This window comes from Salvelinus alpinus, chromosome 24 (genome assembly GCF_045679555.1).
Source record: "Salvelinus alpinus chromosome 24, SLU_Salpinus.1, whole genome shotgun sequence".
Taxonomy (NCBI): Eukaryota; Metazoa; Chordata; class Actinopteri; order Salmoniformes; family Salmonidae; genus Salvelinus; species Salvelinus alpinus.
In genome coordinates, this window is record NC_092109.1 from 20,571,846 (window position 1) to 20,587,891 (window position 16,046).

The following is a 16,046-nucleotide window of genomic DNA, read 5'->3' on the forward strand; positions in this document are numbered from 1 at the left end:
AGACGTATGAAAGATGGGCTGTTGAAAGGGGGGATAAGAGAGATTGAGAGAAATTAAGTAAGAGAGAGAGAGAGAATTCTTAAGTTGATAAAGAGAAGCTCCCCAAGTGCTTGCTTATTTTGGTTTGATTGTGGTATGTGGAGGGCCACACTACAAACATTATTCAACATTCCTCGTTAATTGTGGAATTCTGGATGAACAGCGCGCCACATACGCAAGGGAACAATGGCTGTGAGGTCCTGCGTTTATTTTTGTAGCCCTCATGCCTGTTACCACTTATTGTGTTTAGGAATCTGGCTAGCAGGGGACTGTGGTAGGCCGCTTGCGCTAGCTACTCTTCTCTGCAGTCCACAGACAGAGGTTCCTCTGGAAATACCAGCGATAATACTTAACACTCCCCTCTCGCCGAAGCAAATATTTTTCATTGTTTTCACAGGCCTTTGTTGTTATGCTGTTTTACAGTTATGCCAATATTTTTCATGGGATGACATTCTTACTTATGTCTGGTACTGTGCTTAATGGTATGTGAATTTCTGAGGTAAAACAACAGTAAGTATCCTTTGCGGAGAGTAAGAGGAAAACATGGTCTGAACACTGACAGCTCTCAGAAAAATAAGCGGATGTTTGTGTTTGAAACACTAAAAAGAGACATTCGATCTCAACTCAGTTGAATTCCACATGTACAACACACAATCTCAATATGCTACATCCTATAGACATTTCTTTCCTTCCACGTAAATGGTTCTATCTAGATTTACTGACATACCTGTTGCACAGGATCTACACAGGGTGAGAAAGGAGGCCGTCACGCCTCTGGCCCAGCTTCGTCAGGGATGAAGAACAATTTGTTCACGCTTGGCCTCTCTGCATGTCACTGTCTCTCTCCCTGGCACAGTGGCAGGTTAATGGTCACACACACACGCACGCACGCACGCACGCACGCACGCACGCACGCACACACGCATAAACCAGGCCCATGTTAATGGTTTCACCCTAATGGAGTGGCTAGGGCGTAAAACTAGCTGTTAGCACTCTCCCATGAAAGCCGTAACACCCTTGTAAATGCACCTGTTGGTTGGTTGGCCCCGGCCTGGACTGAGTTCACCTGCACTCTGTGTGTTCGTCCCCACATCTCATCAGCCGGTCTGGGTGGGATGCTGAGGTGGGGTGAGGTAGGGAGGGTGGGCCACAGAGGGGGGTGATGGACGTCAATAGGGTCATTGGGGTCAGGGTTTGGGGCGGAGAGGTGTTGAGTAAAAGTTTAAGATTGGCTTTTTCCATCTACCTCAACTGAAGAGTTAGGAAAGACAGTTGAAGTACTGTTATTGCTATCACCACCATAGTTGATTTGATTTGGAAAAACTACCAATCAGGAGTTGATTATAATTTACATGGTTGAGATGGTACATAAATGTCGTACAGTGGCAGTCACATGGAAAACTGTCATGTTGAAATTTACCCGAGAATGACAACACATTTTGAAGGTTGTCCCCCCACCTCTGAAACCCAAGTTTAAGGTCATGATTGGTTGGTATGGACACACTACCAACACTATTACGAGTGTTGGTATAAACAGAAGAACTACAAGCACTGGAAATGATATAATGTGTTTCTAGGCTCGGCCTATATACTTAGTACTGTACTGTAACTCTGTAACTGTGGAAATCCCAGTTGTCTAGCTCTGCTGTCCAACCTTTGAAATCCGAGTGTCAACACCTGGTCTTATGTATGTTGTGTCTTCCTTGGAAGGTGAAAAAACACAAAATATTGATGGAGAAAAAGAGCATGAGTGTGGTAATAAAGGCAGGGATGAATGATGGCTTTAGGATCTGTGGTGTTGACCGAGTCGATGACAGGAGAGCTGAGGCTGCCAACTCACCACAGCGTTTCACACTCAGCAGCCCCAGACATATGTATACGAGGCACATTTATGGGCTTATATGAATTATATATGGGTGTAAATGGATGAAGTCATAATCCTCCATTTAATATGTATCAGATATACAAGCATTAACACAGCAGTTTGAGCGCTCATCACACCCCGGACTGCCTCGGAACAGATGCCCGTTGACGTCTGAATTGAGTGAAGTTACACTTTCCTTCTTTTTCTCCTCTCGCCTCTTCTCTCTGAGGGTCTTCTCGCAACGTCTCTTTCTAAAATCTAGATTCTCTTCCCAGGGCATGCATGAAAAGTGGAGTGTTCAAATGAATGGAAAATGTTGTCTCCTCGTGTGGCTCGTCCCTTATGAAAGTGCAAGACGAGGGGCTAGAGGCGAGGGCTAGAGGATGAAGGGTAAGGGTTAAGGGTAAGCGATGAGGGGAGAGGAGCGCTGAGGGGGGTGAGACTGACCCTCAAGTCCTAATTTGGTTTATACCAGAGACAGGACATCCTTAGAGAAGGGACTTGAGGCCAGGGAATGGAGAGAGGGAAGGCGGATGGAGAGAGGAAGAACCGGAGGGAGGGAGAACGCAGAAGAGAGAGGGGGAGAGACAGGGAAAGTGAGAGAGCGTGTTAGAGAGGGAGAGAGACAAAGTCGATCGCATGACTGGCCCAAGACTGGCATACTCACTCCCAGGGACGACACTGGCTAAAGTGATGTCAGACAGCCACGGCTCTCTCCCCTTTCTCAACAGCCTCCCACTACATCAAGCAGTCAATTACTTTCCTACAAAGCTGATCACATATTTATACACACAGAAGAGTGCAAATCCATGCAACCCGACAGACACACATGCAGCCTGGCCTGTTTTTATGCAGTCATGCTAAACCCTGCTGTTTGTGCGCCGGCCAAGGCCATAGCCTGCATCCGTCCATCCAGTCCACATCTGATGTGTGTTGTGTTGTTGTAACGGAGCCATTGCATTAAACCTAATTGAACTCAGATCAGATGGGTTTTGATCTACAGTAGTACTGCTTTTATCTGTTGCTGACTTACTCATCTCACCATTAAACCCCCCTGATCCTTTTCCCCCCTCATGCACGGCGGCCAAAAAGCCGGACAAATATTTTCAGAGGAAATAATGAAATTCCTGAAATGATTAGGGAGAGGGACATTATATCATGTGCTCTCTGTAGTTCTGGGCCTGGTGCGCGCCTCTGCTGTCCCATAGGCCATGGATAACTTTTCCACTATGCCACCCCTTTATTCCGAACATACCTGGCCCAGCCCCTGTGACAGGAACTAAACTAACACAGCATCCTTATCCTTCCTCACCTGCTGGTCCTGGAAGAGCCAGATCAACAGCAGCAGGGGGTTGTGAAACAGTTCAAGTGCTTACAGTACTTAAATGAACAATACTGACATACTTGACAAGCCCCTGAAGAACTCGTTTTTTTACATTGCTTGTAGACAGTACAGTTATTGATATGTGAAACCCACAATCAGATGTAGCTACAGATCTTTTGTAAAATATGTCCATTGACGTCAAAGGGAGCAGAAGGGTACAGCTTGTCCTCCTATTCCACACTGTAACAGCTGTGGTGTGCCATAACAACATGTACTTCACCTATCTGCACCCCTTGGTTTGGCCCAACCTCCTATAAAGCCTTCATTATTCTGTCCCGACGCTTAACAAACCATATCCTAACATGTCATCTGCCACGATCAGTCACTCCAATTATACTTTATGACACTCCAGTGTCCTCCACTCCTCCAGTGCTATGGATGGTAGTCCAGCCTATATTTGTATCCACTAAGAAGGATGACATACTGTACTGCACCTTGGCCGGCCTGGCACCAATGGTTTTTACTGCTACTTTTTCCGGGCACTTTTTTTTTTTTTCTTCCTTTTACGATGTCATCATGTGTCATGTTTATTGTTCACGTTTATGGCTGCCCGCTTCGCCCTCGTGCTCCGTTGCCCTCCTTCCCCACTCATGGATTCTCTCCCTGATTCTGAGACCTCCCCTCCTCTTCTTCGCTTTGCAAATCAAATTTGTCACATGCTTCGTTAAACAACAGGTGTAGAGTAACAGTAAAATGCTTACTTATGGGTCCTTCCCAACAATGCGGAGAGAATTTTTTTGAAATAATAGAAAAATAATTACACAAGGAATAAATACACAACGAGTAATGATAACTTGCCTATATACATGGCGTACCAATACAGAGTTGTATTGGTACACCATGGGGTACGAGGTAATTGAGGTAGATATGTACATACAGGTAGAGATGAAGTGACTAGGCAACAGGATAGATAATAAACAGTTGCAGCAGCGTATGTGATGAGTCAAAAGAGTGCAAAAACGGTCAATACAGATAGGTATTGGTTAACTATTTAACTAACTATTTAGCAGTCTTATGGCTTGGGGGTAGAAGCTGTTCAGGGTCCTGTTGGTTCCAGACTTGCTTTACTAGCCATGTGAAGCAGCTAGGGCTCTCTCAAATTAATCGTTCATGTAATTACATAAAATATAATTTTCTGCCATCGTCTCCTCCTGTAGATATAAATGGTTTTCTCTTTGGCTGGTCGCCTATAATGCCATGGTTTAGTAACAGACATTATAGAAGGTGTATATTTTGTGATTCTTACAAACAAGAAACTCAAACATGAAATGCAACTTGTTCTACTGCATGTTTGTCATTCTGATTCGTGATGATATATCAGAGAGTGAACTGAAGAAACTCACCTTTGCAACATATTACTCTCTCCTTTAAGACTTCACTGATCTTGTCAATAGGATTTGCCAAGACCAAGAGCTTGGTTATTGAATAAGGGCTTTTAACATGGGCAGAGAGAAGGGGACTGACAGTTTAATGGGGTGGATTATGTGTTCTCATATGATATTCCATGTCCACCTCTTGCATAGTATTAGCCAAGCACGGTAAACACATCTCAATCAGACCTGCTCAAGGTGGCCTCTAGACTACCTACCTAAATTCTGTTTCAATCTGATCTGAAGCCTGTCTCAGCTCCCGGAATGATCTAGCTACCTCTTTTCTTTAGGGTCTATTGTTGTCAGAATTTTTCAAATTCTTCTTCAGAAATAGGAAATAACTTTTCTCCAGGGCCCATTGTAAATCTGAAGTCTTTGCTTTCAGGCACTATTGTGATGTGAAATGACCTGGCTCTCATTCCTAGGAACTACAGTACATTGTTTAAGTATCTCTCTCTTTCTGTCTATCTCTCTGGTCTCCAGAGCCTATTTGGATGTAAAGGAGCTGAAAGAGATCCTGAATCTGGATGGCTCCACTCACCTGAACGTCTTCTTTGCCAACTCGTCTGATGAAGACCTGGCTGGAGTCGCTACTTGGCCGTGGGACAAAGAAGCATTAACACATCTGGGTACAGACAGACAGACAGACAGACAGACAGACAGACAGACAGACAGACAGACAGACAGACAGACAGACAGACAGACAGACAGGCAGGCAGGCAGGCAGGCAGGCAGGCAGGCAGGCAGGCAGGCAGGCAGGCAGGCAGACAGACAGACAGACAGACAGACAGACAGACAGACAGACAGACAGACAGACAGACAGACAGACAGACAGACAGACAGACAGACAGACAGACAGACAGACAGACAGACAGACAGACAGACAGACAGACAGACAGACACTCCTCCTGCTCAATAGCCTCACATTGTTGATTGGGAGTAATTGCAGTCTCTCTACCTCCGCTCTGACAGGGAGGAAGGTGATAATGAAGCTGTGTGGGTCGATGAATAATGCATTGTCTCAATCCCACTCCAGCTTCCAGTACTTTCTAGTGTGAATATGTGTTTGTCTGTGTCTGCTCTCCATTTGTAGGTGGAATTGTTCTGAACCCCTCCTTCTATGGCACATTTGGTCACAACCACACCATGATCCATGAGATCGGCCACAGTCTCGGGCTGTACCACGTGTTCCGGGGGATCTCTGAGATTGAGTCGTGTAACGATGCATGTCTGGAGACTGAGCCGTCGTTGGAGACAGGAGATCTGTGTGAAGACACTAACCCCACGCCCAAGTACAAGCACTGCAGAGACCCTGAGCCTGGCAACGACACCTGCGGGCGTCGCCACTTCACAAACACACCGTACAACAACTACATGAGCTACGCAGGTGAGATTGCACTGCTCACATACAAGCACAGAAACACACACATGCACGCACAGAAACACACACATGCACGCACACACACACGCACACATACTCATGCACATACACACACATTCATAACCACACATACAAACAAGTGCACACTTTATGACACAGATAAACAGGCACAAACACACGATGTACGCATGCAGAATTACGCGCACACACACACACACACACACACACACACACACACACACACACACACACACACACACACACACACACACACACACACACACACACACACACACACACACACACACACACACACCATACAAACATGTCCAGATTGTCCATAAACCCATCACACTAGTTACCACAGCCACAAAGTCATAATTATTGCTAAACCTCGCCTATTTCTACAATTTCTCTTCTTAAAATCTGATTTTGAACCTAACACTAACCTTAACCAAACTGTTAACCTTATGCCTAACCCCTAACATTAAATGAAGACCAAAAACCAATTTTTTGTTTTTATGTTTTTTTACGATATAGCGACTTTGAGGCTGTGGTAACTAGGGATAACCCTCAATCAGAAATAAACACAGAGCACAAACAGATGTAGGATCTTAATTTGATCACCCTGTTGCAGGAGAACTTCCCTGCAATGCAGCAAATGTACAACTTGTAGTTTATTTGAGGTTTTAAAAGTATTCTGAAGTTTGTTATTTCCACTTTGAAATTTCAGAAATGTATCAACCCCTATTATCCACATAATAATTCACACTTCCTGTTGCTGTAGCAAACTGTCTCAAATAAAAATACTACATCTGTAGGAATGTCCAACCATACAGTATGCTGACCTTGAGTGTCACATATGTGTGCCTTGGCAGGTGTGGAATGTAGCAAGGACATTGCATTGGAAAAACACACTCGATATATTCTAATGTATGTTCAGGTCATGGACCTGTAGAGACTTTAAGAATATCTCTTCTCTTAATAACATTGCTACAGACTCTGTATATACCAGGCCCTGTTTTTCTATCTACTGTACGTATATATGTACATTACTTCTTAGGGCTTCCCTAACCTTGCCCTATTGGTTAATTCAACCTTTAACCTTTAACCTGCTCTAAAAGAAAATACATTATAAATCCCACTTAGTTTACGTGAATACATAATCTACAAACCATCATATTAAACTGTTTCTGATCTGATCTGATCTCTTCCACGTAGATGATGACTGTACGAACTCTTTCACCTCCAACCAAGTTGCCCGGATGCACTGCTACCTGGACCTGATCTACCAGACGTGGCAGCCCGAGTCCAAGCCACCCCCTGTGCCCATGGCACCCCAAGTGGTGGAGCAAGAGCATGCCGCCATTACCCTGGAGTGGTTCCCGCCTATTTCCGGCCACTTCTACGACAGGTGAAATTAGCTGGACGAATGGGGCAGGCAGCACAATGGGGATATTTTTGCATTGACCTCCACTCTGCAAAAGACCTGGAGATATTTTGGATAAATGGGTTGACTGTCTGTTTGGATCACATCTAAATTAACATCTCTCTATTTTGACTGTATCTAAGTGAGTAGTACCTGCATGTCTATATGGCCTGTATTTAAATGAGGGCCAGTCTTATTGGACTGTATCTGAGTGTGTTTCCATATAAACTGTATCTAAGTTGGTTGGTGTGCCTGTCTGTTGGTTTCCTAGAGAAGTGGGATCAGTGTGTGATAAATGCACAGAGGGCCGGGTACTGATGCAGTACGCATCCAACTCCTCGTCCCCCCGACCCTGTGCCCCCTCTGGACACTGGAGCCCCCGCGAGGCCGAAGGTAAGCAGCCAGGTCACCCGTGATACAAGTCAGTATTCAATGTCCATCCATGTCTGAGGACTTCAGAAGATGACGTGGAAACCGGCCAATAGGGGCAACAGTGAGCGCTGTTAGCTTCAAGTAGGTTTTGGTTTTGATAGGGCATTGTGGACAGGGATGACGGATGGGTGTAAGCATATGCCTCTGATTCCAAAGGTTGCAAGTTCAAATCCGCGATATACATTTTTTTGTGTATTTTTGTTTTAAGCCTATCCCAAACCTTAACCCTTACCTTAACCATTCGGAGTTAATGCCTAACTGTAAGAATTTGGATTTAATGCCAGAACTTAATCCTAACCTTAAAAATTCTGAGTTAATGCCTTAACTTAACTTTAAACACTTAGAAATTTGACATTTGCAATAACTTCAAAATTTGACGTTTGACAAACATGGATGAATGTCTAATTCTGACATTAGACTGTGAAAGCTGGTAGAAGGTAAGACCATGTAACGCTCGTCGTGGGTGGAAGAAGAGGAGGACCAAAGCGCAGCGTGGTAAGTGTCCATATTCAATTTAATAACTGAACACTAAGAATACAAAAATAACAACGTGAATGATACAAAACGAAAACGAAACAGTCCCGTATGGTGAAAACACAGACACAGGAAAACAGGCTACCTAAATATGGCTCCCAATCAGAGACAACGACTGACACCTGCCTCTGATTGGGAACCATACTAGGCCAAACACATAGAAATATAACCATAGAACAAAACATAGAAAAACAACATAGAATGCCCACCCCAACTCACGCTCTGACCAAACTAAAATAAAGACATAAAAAAGGAACTAAGGTCAGAACGTGACAGACCACTCTATCCTGGGTTATTTATTACCACACATGTCTGTCTGTCTGTTTCTCTGACTGACTGGACAAACTCAGGGCCTACTGTAGCCCACTGGCTCTCATCTCTGTCTCACCCAGGCCAAAACAACGTACCCACCTCATTCACGTCCTCCATTCATCACTAAAACCTCTGTAAACTTCACATCTCAGTGTACTTCTCCTTACTCACTTTCCCCATTCATTTACATTTACTCGCCTGGATTCTAACCATCCTACCCCAGAACATACAGCACATACAGTAGCTACTGTGTACCACACACCCTGCCTTATAAGGCATGCCCACCAACCCACCCTCCTCCCACACCTCTCACACATTGTCAATGTAACCCCACCCTGTCAGTAACACACCTGAACTTCTTCCTCCTATGAATCCTCCTGTCAAATCACCCCTCCCCTCCTTTTTCTCTTGCTGATAGTATCTTCCCCACATCATCAAATCTCACTATTCACTCTAAGCCAGTATCTTGCTTTATTTGGCTTCTGAGTCAACTCTCAAACATGCTAATCATATGGTCGCTGAGTCGAGCCCCAAAGATGCAAATGATTCATCTGAGTCACAGCCCCTGACACGAGCTGAGGGATGCAGAAGGAGTGAAAGTTGAGCCTGCGTTCATAAGGGAATGGAGATTCCGTATCCCAGAAATCCCAAACGTGGGCTCAAAGCGACAGACATGGTGGGAACTGGGGAGAGCGCTTCTCGGATCATGTCTGTAATGTCATTTTCCCCATTTGTTATCAGGGAAATTGAGGACAGGTAATGCTACAATCAGCACCATTCCCAAAATACGATGTATTTTTCTCCCCCTCTCTCCCCCAGCTCTTGCAGTGGATTTTAGGGAGATGGAATTTGGCCTTTATAAATAGTCTGCACAGCTGTGTACCTCTGACCGCTAGCTGGTTCTGGCAGCTGCAGTAGTAAGCATTGTTCAGGGTGTGTTTCAGTGTGTGTTTCAGTGTGTGTATCTGTGTGTGTATCTGTGTGTCAGTAAATCTGCCATTATTATCACATACCAAGTCTAGTGGAAGCTAAATTCACAGCTAATAATACCTGTACATTAGGACTAGAGCAGTACTAGATCAGTCTATTCAATCTAGTCTAGATATAGAGATACAGAGGTCTTAAAACTCTCTCCTAGGTCCTCTGATAAGAATTAAACTGATAAGGAATAAATTATCCCTACTGTGTTGGTATGTTGATAGAGATGCCACGATGGCACAGTTCCCCAAGCTTCAAAGTTATTCCATTGTTATTCTGTGGTTGTGAACTCATTATAAAATGCTGCAGTCTTTCAGGGTCAGAGCTAGAGTCTGTAGAATCCAGTGAGATCTGATCAGCTTGGCAGGTGTCCGACAGCACATGGCTAATAATGAGCCCAGTGACTCATTGGGCTCGGGATCAGACGGGCGCTAGAACGGTGTGTGTGTGCGTGCTTGTGTGTGTGCGTGCTTGTGCGCGCTTGCGCACGTGTCTGTGTGTGTGTCTGTTTGCAAAGTCCTTGCTCCACACAGGCTACAGTGTGTGTGTGAGAGGCATGTCTGGGCTTGTCCGCTGTGCTGTGTGTAAACCTCTCTCTGATTTCCCGATTGGAAGCTCTCCATGTTAGCAAGCAGCAGATTTCCACTCCCCTGTTTACACACCGATGCTAGTCCATCACAGGCTCCTAACAGCTGGCTTCATGTGTTTGTGTTTGTGTTTGTGTTTGTGTTTGTGTGTGTGTGTGTGTGTGTGTGTGTGTGTGTGTGTGTGTGTGTGTGTGTGTGTGTGTGTGTGCGTGCGTGCGTGCGTGCGTGCGTGCGTGCGTGCGTGCGTGCGTGCGTGCGTGCGTGCGTGCGTGCGTGCGTGCGTGCGTGCGTGTGTGCGTGCGTGAGCACATTGTCTCTGCAGAAGTGACAGCTTATGGCAGTCAAGTAACTGCCACCCACAGACATCCCGACGATGCAAGCAAGCATAATGCCAATACCATTAGTGTGTGTATGTGTGGTTGAAGTATTGGTGTGTGTCAGTGGAGGCTGGTGAGAGGAGCTATAGAAGGATGGGCTAATAGTAATGGCTGGAATGGAATAAATGGAACGGAGTCAAACATGTGCCTTCCATATGTTTGCTGTGTTTTATACTGTTGCATTTATTCCATTCCAGCCATTACAATGAGCCCGTCTTCCCATAGCTCCTCCAACCAGCCTGGTGGGATGGTGGGCATGTCCAGGCATGTGTGTGTGAATGGGCATGTACAGGCGTACATGTGCGCGTTTGTGCGCGCGTGTGTGTGTGTAACACGCCTGACACCTGTCAGTCCCGTGGCTTGTGTCCTCACACCACAGGAAACCCTGGCGTGGTCAGAGAGAAAGAGCTGGAGCACCACTAGTAAATCTTTACTGCTCTAGACCCACAAGAAATATGGCTGGGGGAAGAGGATGAAAAAATAGATGGAAGAAACCATGTGGAAACCACCCAAGATAGTTAAGTGAATTGCATGTGGTTCATGAGGAAGATTTTGCAGCTGGTTGGAACCAGGAGAGTGTGTGGATGTACGTGAAAGACCTGGGATGTGTGTGTGCAAAGTAATGTGTGCACACATGTAAAGTATAAAGTATAGGACAAAACTGAAGATGGATCAACGGCATTGTAGTTAATCCACAATACTAATCTAAATGACAGAGTGAAAAGAAGGAAGCCTGTACAGAAACAGTTCCCAAACTAGGGGTCGCCTGATATGAAAATGTGGTTGTGAGGGAATTTACAAAATCCCCCCCACTCCCCAAAATATACATATACAAAAATATATACATGTTATAATATCATCTTTGTATCTCCAAATCATTGTAATGTTGTTAACCTTCAAAATCGAAATGAAAATTATGAAAATATAAAATTATACTAGAGAGCGTACTTAGTTGGAGATAGGGGATCAGAGCATTGAGAGAGGAACTGTTGTCATTAACAATGGATGTAAAGAAAAACAGACTTAGTTTACTTTCTTTGTAATGTAAAGAAAATGTCTCCTTGCGTATGTAACAGACATATTTGGGAAACTGAACGAACTGAACGCACGCATGCAGGGGAAATACAAAAACATTCTACAGATGAGTGACCGAATCAGTGGATTCAGGGGAAAGAACTCTTATTGGAGAGAAAGTCTTTCAAAAGCGAACCATGCCCCCTTCCCTCGGCTGTGCATGTTTCTAACGAAAACAGCATCAGTAAGTGTCCCACACGAGTGATGACTGCTCACCTCCAACACTTGGAAGACCACTTTGGGACCTACTTCCCAATCCATTCCCAATCCTGGCCCAGTTGACATTCCAGTAAGTGAAATCGAACAGCTGATTGAGCTGTCATGTGACCGAATGCTGCAGACAACACGTTCACGGGTGACTATGGAGGAGTTTTGGTTCCTGACACAAAGGGAATACCATAACTGGGAATTCGGAAATCTCCAACATCCAACTTCATTGCGTTCAAGACAACTGGGAACTTGGGGAAAAAAAGAGATTAGACTGCGAAAAATTGTATTGAACGGTCATCCAACTCGGGAACTCTGGCCTCTTTCTAGAGCTCTGACTTTCCGACCTGAAGATCACTGACGTCATGATTTGAACTCATATTTTTTGAGTTCCCAGTTGTCTTGAAAGCACCATAAAACTCATGGTATCCTTCGCCCACTCACATCTGTGTGAAGCTGGATTCAGTGCTCTGTCTTGTCTGCATTAAAACCAAATATCAAGCCAGGTTGGATGTGACAGCAGAGATGAGGTGCACACTGTCAACCACGCCTACAGACTTTAATAAGAACCTCCGACATGACATGCTTCAAGCACACCCATCTCATTAGTGGTGGTGAGATAATATACATTATGTCAAACTAATTTGCTATTGACTGTCATAGCCCCACAGTAAAAGTATGTGATGGTGAGTTGAGAAGACAATCAGAAGTACTGTTAGAATGTTTTTTTTAATTGACTGCCATAGCCCCAAATAATCATTGGATGTTAATTAGGCCTACATTTTTTTTTAAATCACATGGTTGGGGTTGCAAAAATGTTAAGATATCAAAATGTGATCGTGGGCCAAAAAACTTTAGGAACCCCAGCTGTGCAGAAAATAAATATTCCAAAACATGCATCCTGTTTGCAATAAGGCACTAAAGTAAAACTGAAAAAAAAGAAAACCTAGTTCAGTCTGTTTTCCAACAGACACTACGAGACAAATTCACCTTTCAACAGGACAAGAACCTAAAACACAAGGCCAAATATATAATGGAGTTGCTTATCAAGAGGACAGTGAATGTTCCTGAGTGGCCCAGATACAGTTTTAACTTAAATTGGCTTGAAAATCTATGGCAAGACTTGAAAATGGTTTGTGTAGCAATGATCAACAAACAACTTGAAAGAGCTTGAAGAATAAAAAAAAATATGTACAAATATTATACGATCCATGTGTGCAAAGCTCTTAGAAACTTACCTAGAAAGAGTCACAGCTGCAATTGCTGCCAAAGGTGATTCTAACGTGTATTGACCCTGGAGTATGAATACCTATGTAAATGAGATATCTCTGTCATTTTATGAATTTGCAAAAATGTCTTAAAACATGTTTTACTTCGTCATTATGGGGTATTGTGGTGAAACATTTTTTTAGATACATTTTATTCAGGTTGTAACACAACAAAATGTGAAATAAGTCAAGGGGTCTGAATGTGTGTAGGTGTGTGTGTGTGTGTGTGTGTGTGTGTGTGTGTGTGTGTGTGTGTGTGTGTGTGTGTGTGTGTGTGTGTGTGTGTGTGTGTGTGTGTGTGTGTGTGTGTGTGTGTGTGTGTGTGTGTGTGTGTGTGTGTGTGTGTGTGTGTATTTGTGCGTGTATGTGCTGCTGCACTGAGCCGTGCATCGCTAAAGTGTTCCTGCCTGACTCTGGCCCAGATGTCGGGCCATGCTTTCATTAGCATCGCCCTCCTTTGAAGGCGGGGCAGTGTCAAGCCTCGCTGCATTACGTGATACCATGTGTTTGTGTGTGAGTATTTGGTGTGTGTGTGCTCTCGCTGTCTGTCTGGGAGAACAGGGGTTACATTCATTGGTCCCTGCTCCATTGCTGCCAGGGCTGCACACTGCAGGGACTCAGGGTCACAGAGTTCAGACACAAAGTACCTAAAGAGAAAGAGCAGCTTCCCCTGCTTCATCTCAACTAGCACTTTATGATGGTCATGAGATAATGATTTGTGGATGGAGGGCTATTGGATATGCGCAGCGATGCACGTACTGTACACTCACTTATTCTGGAGAATGTCAATCCTGGAGCGCGCTACCTGATCTTAAGCGATACTGCCTTAAAGTGATACTTTGTGATTTTGGCAATGAGGATATGTATCTACTTCCCCAGAGTCAGATGAACCATTTTGATGTATCTGTGTGTAGTATGAAGGAAGTTATAGATACAGTAGTTTCTCAAGCCAATACTAACTAGTGTTAGCGCAACGACTGGACGTCTATGGGTATCTGCTAGCATGCCAAATACCAAAGTATCCCTTTAAGGCCTTCCAGAGTTGCACTATATAAAAGCATCCGCACACCAGGACAAGTTTATTTATTCTTTTACATTGGGATGTTGAGTGGAGGCCAACGAGGTTTGATCTGGAATAGAAGGAGAGGAGCAGTGGATGTGTGCTGAAGGAAATATGCGGAAAGTCCCCAGGCGAGGGAGAAGAGAGGAGCTGGACTGTCAGTGTCACCTCCTTTCCTTTAGACCTTCTGCTTTCCCCATCACTCTCCCTTCTCACCACGTTCTCCATCCCTCACCCCTGTCACCCACGCCAACTGTTTACACTGCAGATATCATATGCAGAGAGATGGAATAAATTACTGACTGACATATTTTGGCCTTCAAGACTATTTCTATGTATTTCTTTGTGTTGTATTTAACCTTTATTTAATTAGGGAAGTCAGTTAAGATCAAATTCTTATTTACAATGATGGCCTACACCGGCCAAAGCCTAATAAGGACGACGCTGGGCCAATTGTGTGTAGCCGGTTGTGATACAGCCCGGGATCGAACCAGGGTCTGTAGTGATGCCTCTAGCACTGCAATGCAGTGCCTTAGACCGCTGCGCCACTCGGGAACCCAACACTGTACTAGAGGAAGTTCTTGAAGATTGACTGCTATGCGGGATCGCTTGATTGATTAATTGATCAATTGACACCGTATGGCTGTCAAGGGACAAAATACAAGTGAGCAAGACATATTTCCATTGTGGTTACTCTCATGCCCTCTAGTTAGGGGTCATGGCATGAATTGATGTTTGCATCCATTAAAGTGGAGGACAACGGTTACCTCAGTGCAAGTCAGTCAGTCTGTTGTGTGTGTGTGTGTGTGTGTGTGTGTGTGTGTGTGTGTGTGTGTGTGCTATCGAGTGTGTGACACACGAAGGAGAGGCAGGCCCCTTTCTTAGAAAGCAGAGTGCGTGCCCGGACATATCCCTCTATGTTTATCCATCCGTATCCCAGTCAATTCCAGTCCCCTTTTCCCAGCGCTCCACGACTCTACACCGTCTGATTCCCACATAATGCCGAAGGGCCCTGGCACACAGACACAGTGCTCCACATTCAACCCTACTGCAATTAAGCTGGAATTCCGCCCAATGTCTCTTTCCCCCTTTCCTAGAACGAGAGCTCTCCTAGACAGGCTAATACCCCGGTGGGATTAGCTAATCAAGTGAGAAAGCAAGGCCTCTTATTCAAAGGCCAGGTTTGGATTGTCTGATCACCCTTGGGGCCTTTCAGCAGCCTGGGAGGCAAGGCGAGGTCAAACGCTTCAGAGCTGTTTATATACCAGCGAGTAGATTTAACCTTAATGAAGAATTCAGATGAGAAGTCATTGCAGGTGCTGTTTTAGTTGGATTTGAAAGATAAAATAAGTAATACTTAAAATTACTGTACTGGTAATTCTACAGTGTTGAAAAATAGACTTGGGTCTTGCCAAGGATTCATATAATCTTTATACATGTCCATCCTGTCTCATCGTAAATCTCTAACCTCTGGCATCCGTAGTAGGAGTTCCAAAGCAGGAGGACAGCCCACCATAACAGCTGACATTACAACACATTGTCAGTGGCTAAAACTGAGAGAGAGAGAGAGAGAGAGAGAGAGAGAGAGAGAGAGAGAGAGAGAGAGAGAGAGAGAGAGAGAGAGAGAGAGAGAGAGAGAGAGAGAGAGAGAGAGAGAGAGAGAGAGAGAGAGAGAGAGAGAGAGAGAGAGAGAGAGAGAGAGAGAGAGAGAGAGAGAGAGAGAGAGAGAGAGAGAGAGAGAGAGAGAGAG

The 16,046-nt window shown here is 44.6% G+C and overlaps 1 protein-coding gene across 2 annotated transcripts in view; it reads left to right on the plus strand.

Moving 5' to 3' along the window:
- Nucleotides 1–16,046, plus strand: part of pappaa (pregnancy-associated plasma protein A, pappalysin 1a) — a 122,154-nt gene that overhangs the window by 14,153 nt on the left and 91,955 nt on the right. For both annotated transcript variants that reach the window (XM_071363921.1, XM_071363922.1), the window contains exons 3-6: nucleotides 5,141–5,286; nucleotides 5,751–6,044; nucleotides 7,260–7,452; nucleotides 7,739–7,860. In XM_071363921.1, coding sequence (XP_071220022.1) covers nucleotides 5,141–5,286; nucleotides 5,751–6,044; nucleotides 7,260–7,452; nucleotides 7,739–7,860 — 755 coding nt within the window. The remainder of the gene's footprint in view (nucleotides 1–5,140; nucleotides 5,287–5,750; nucleotides 6,045–7,259; nucleotides 7,453–7,738; nucleotides 7,861–16,046) is intronic.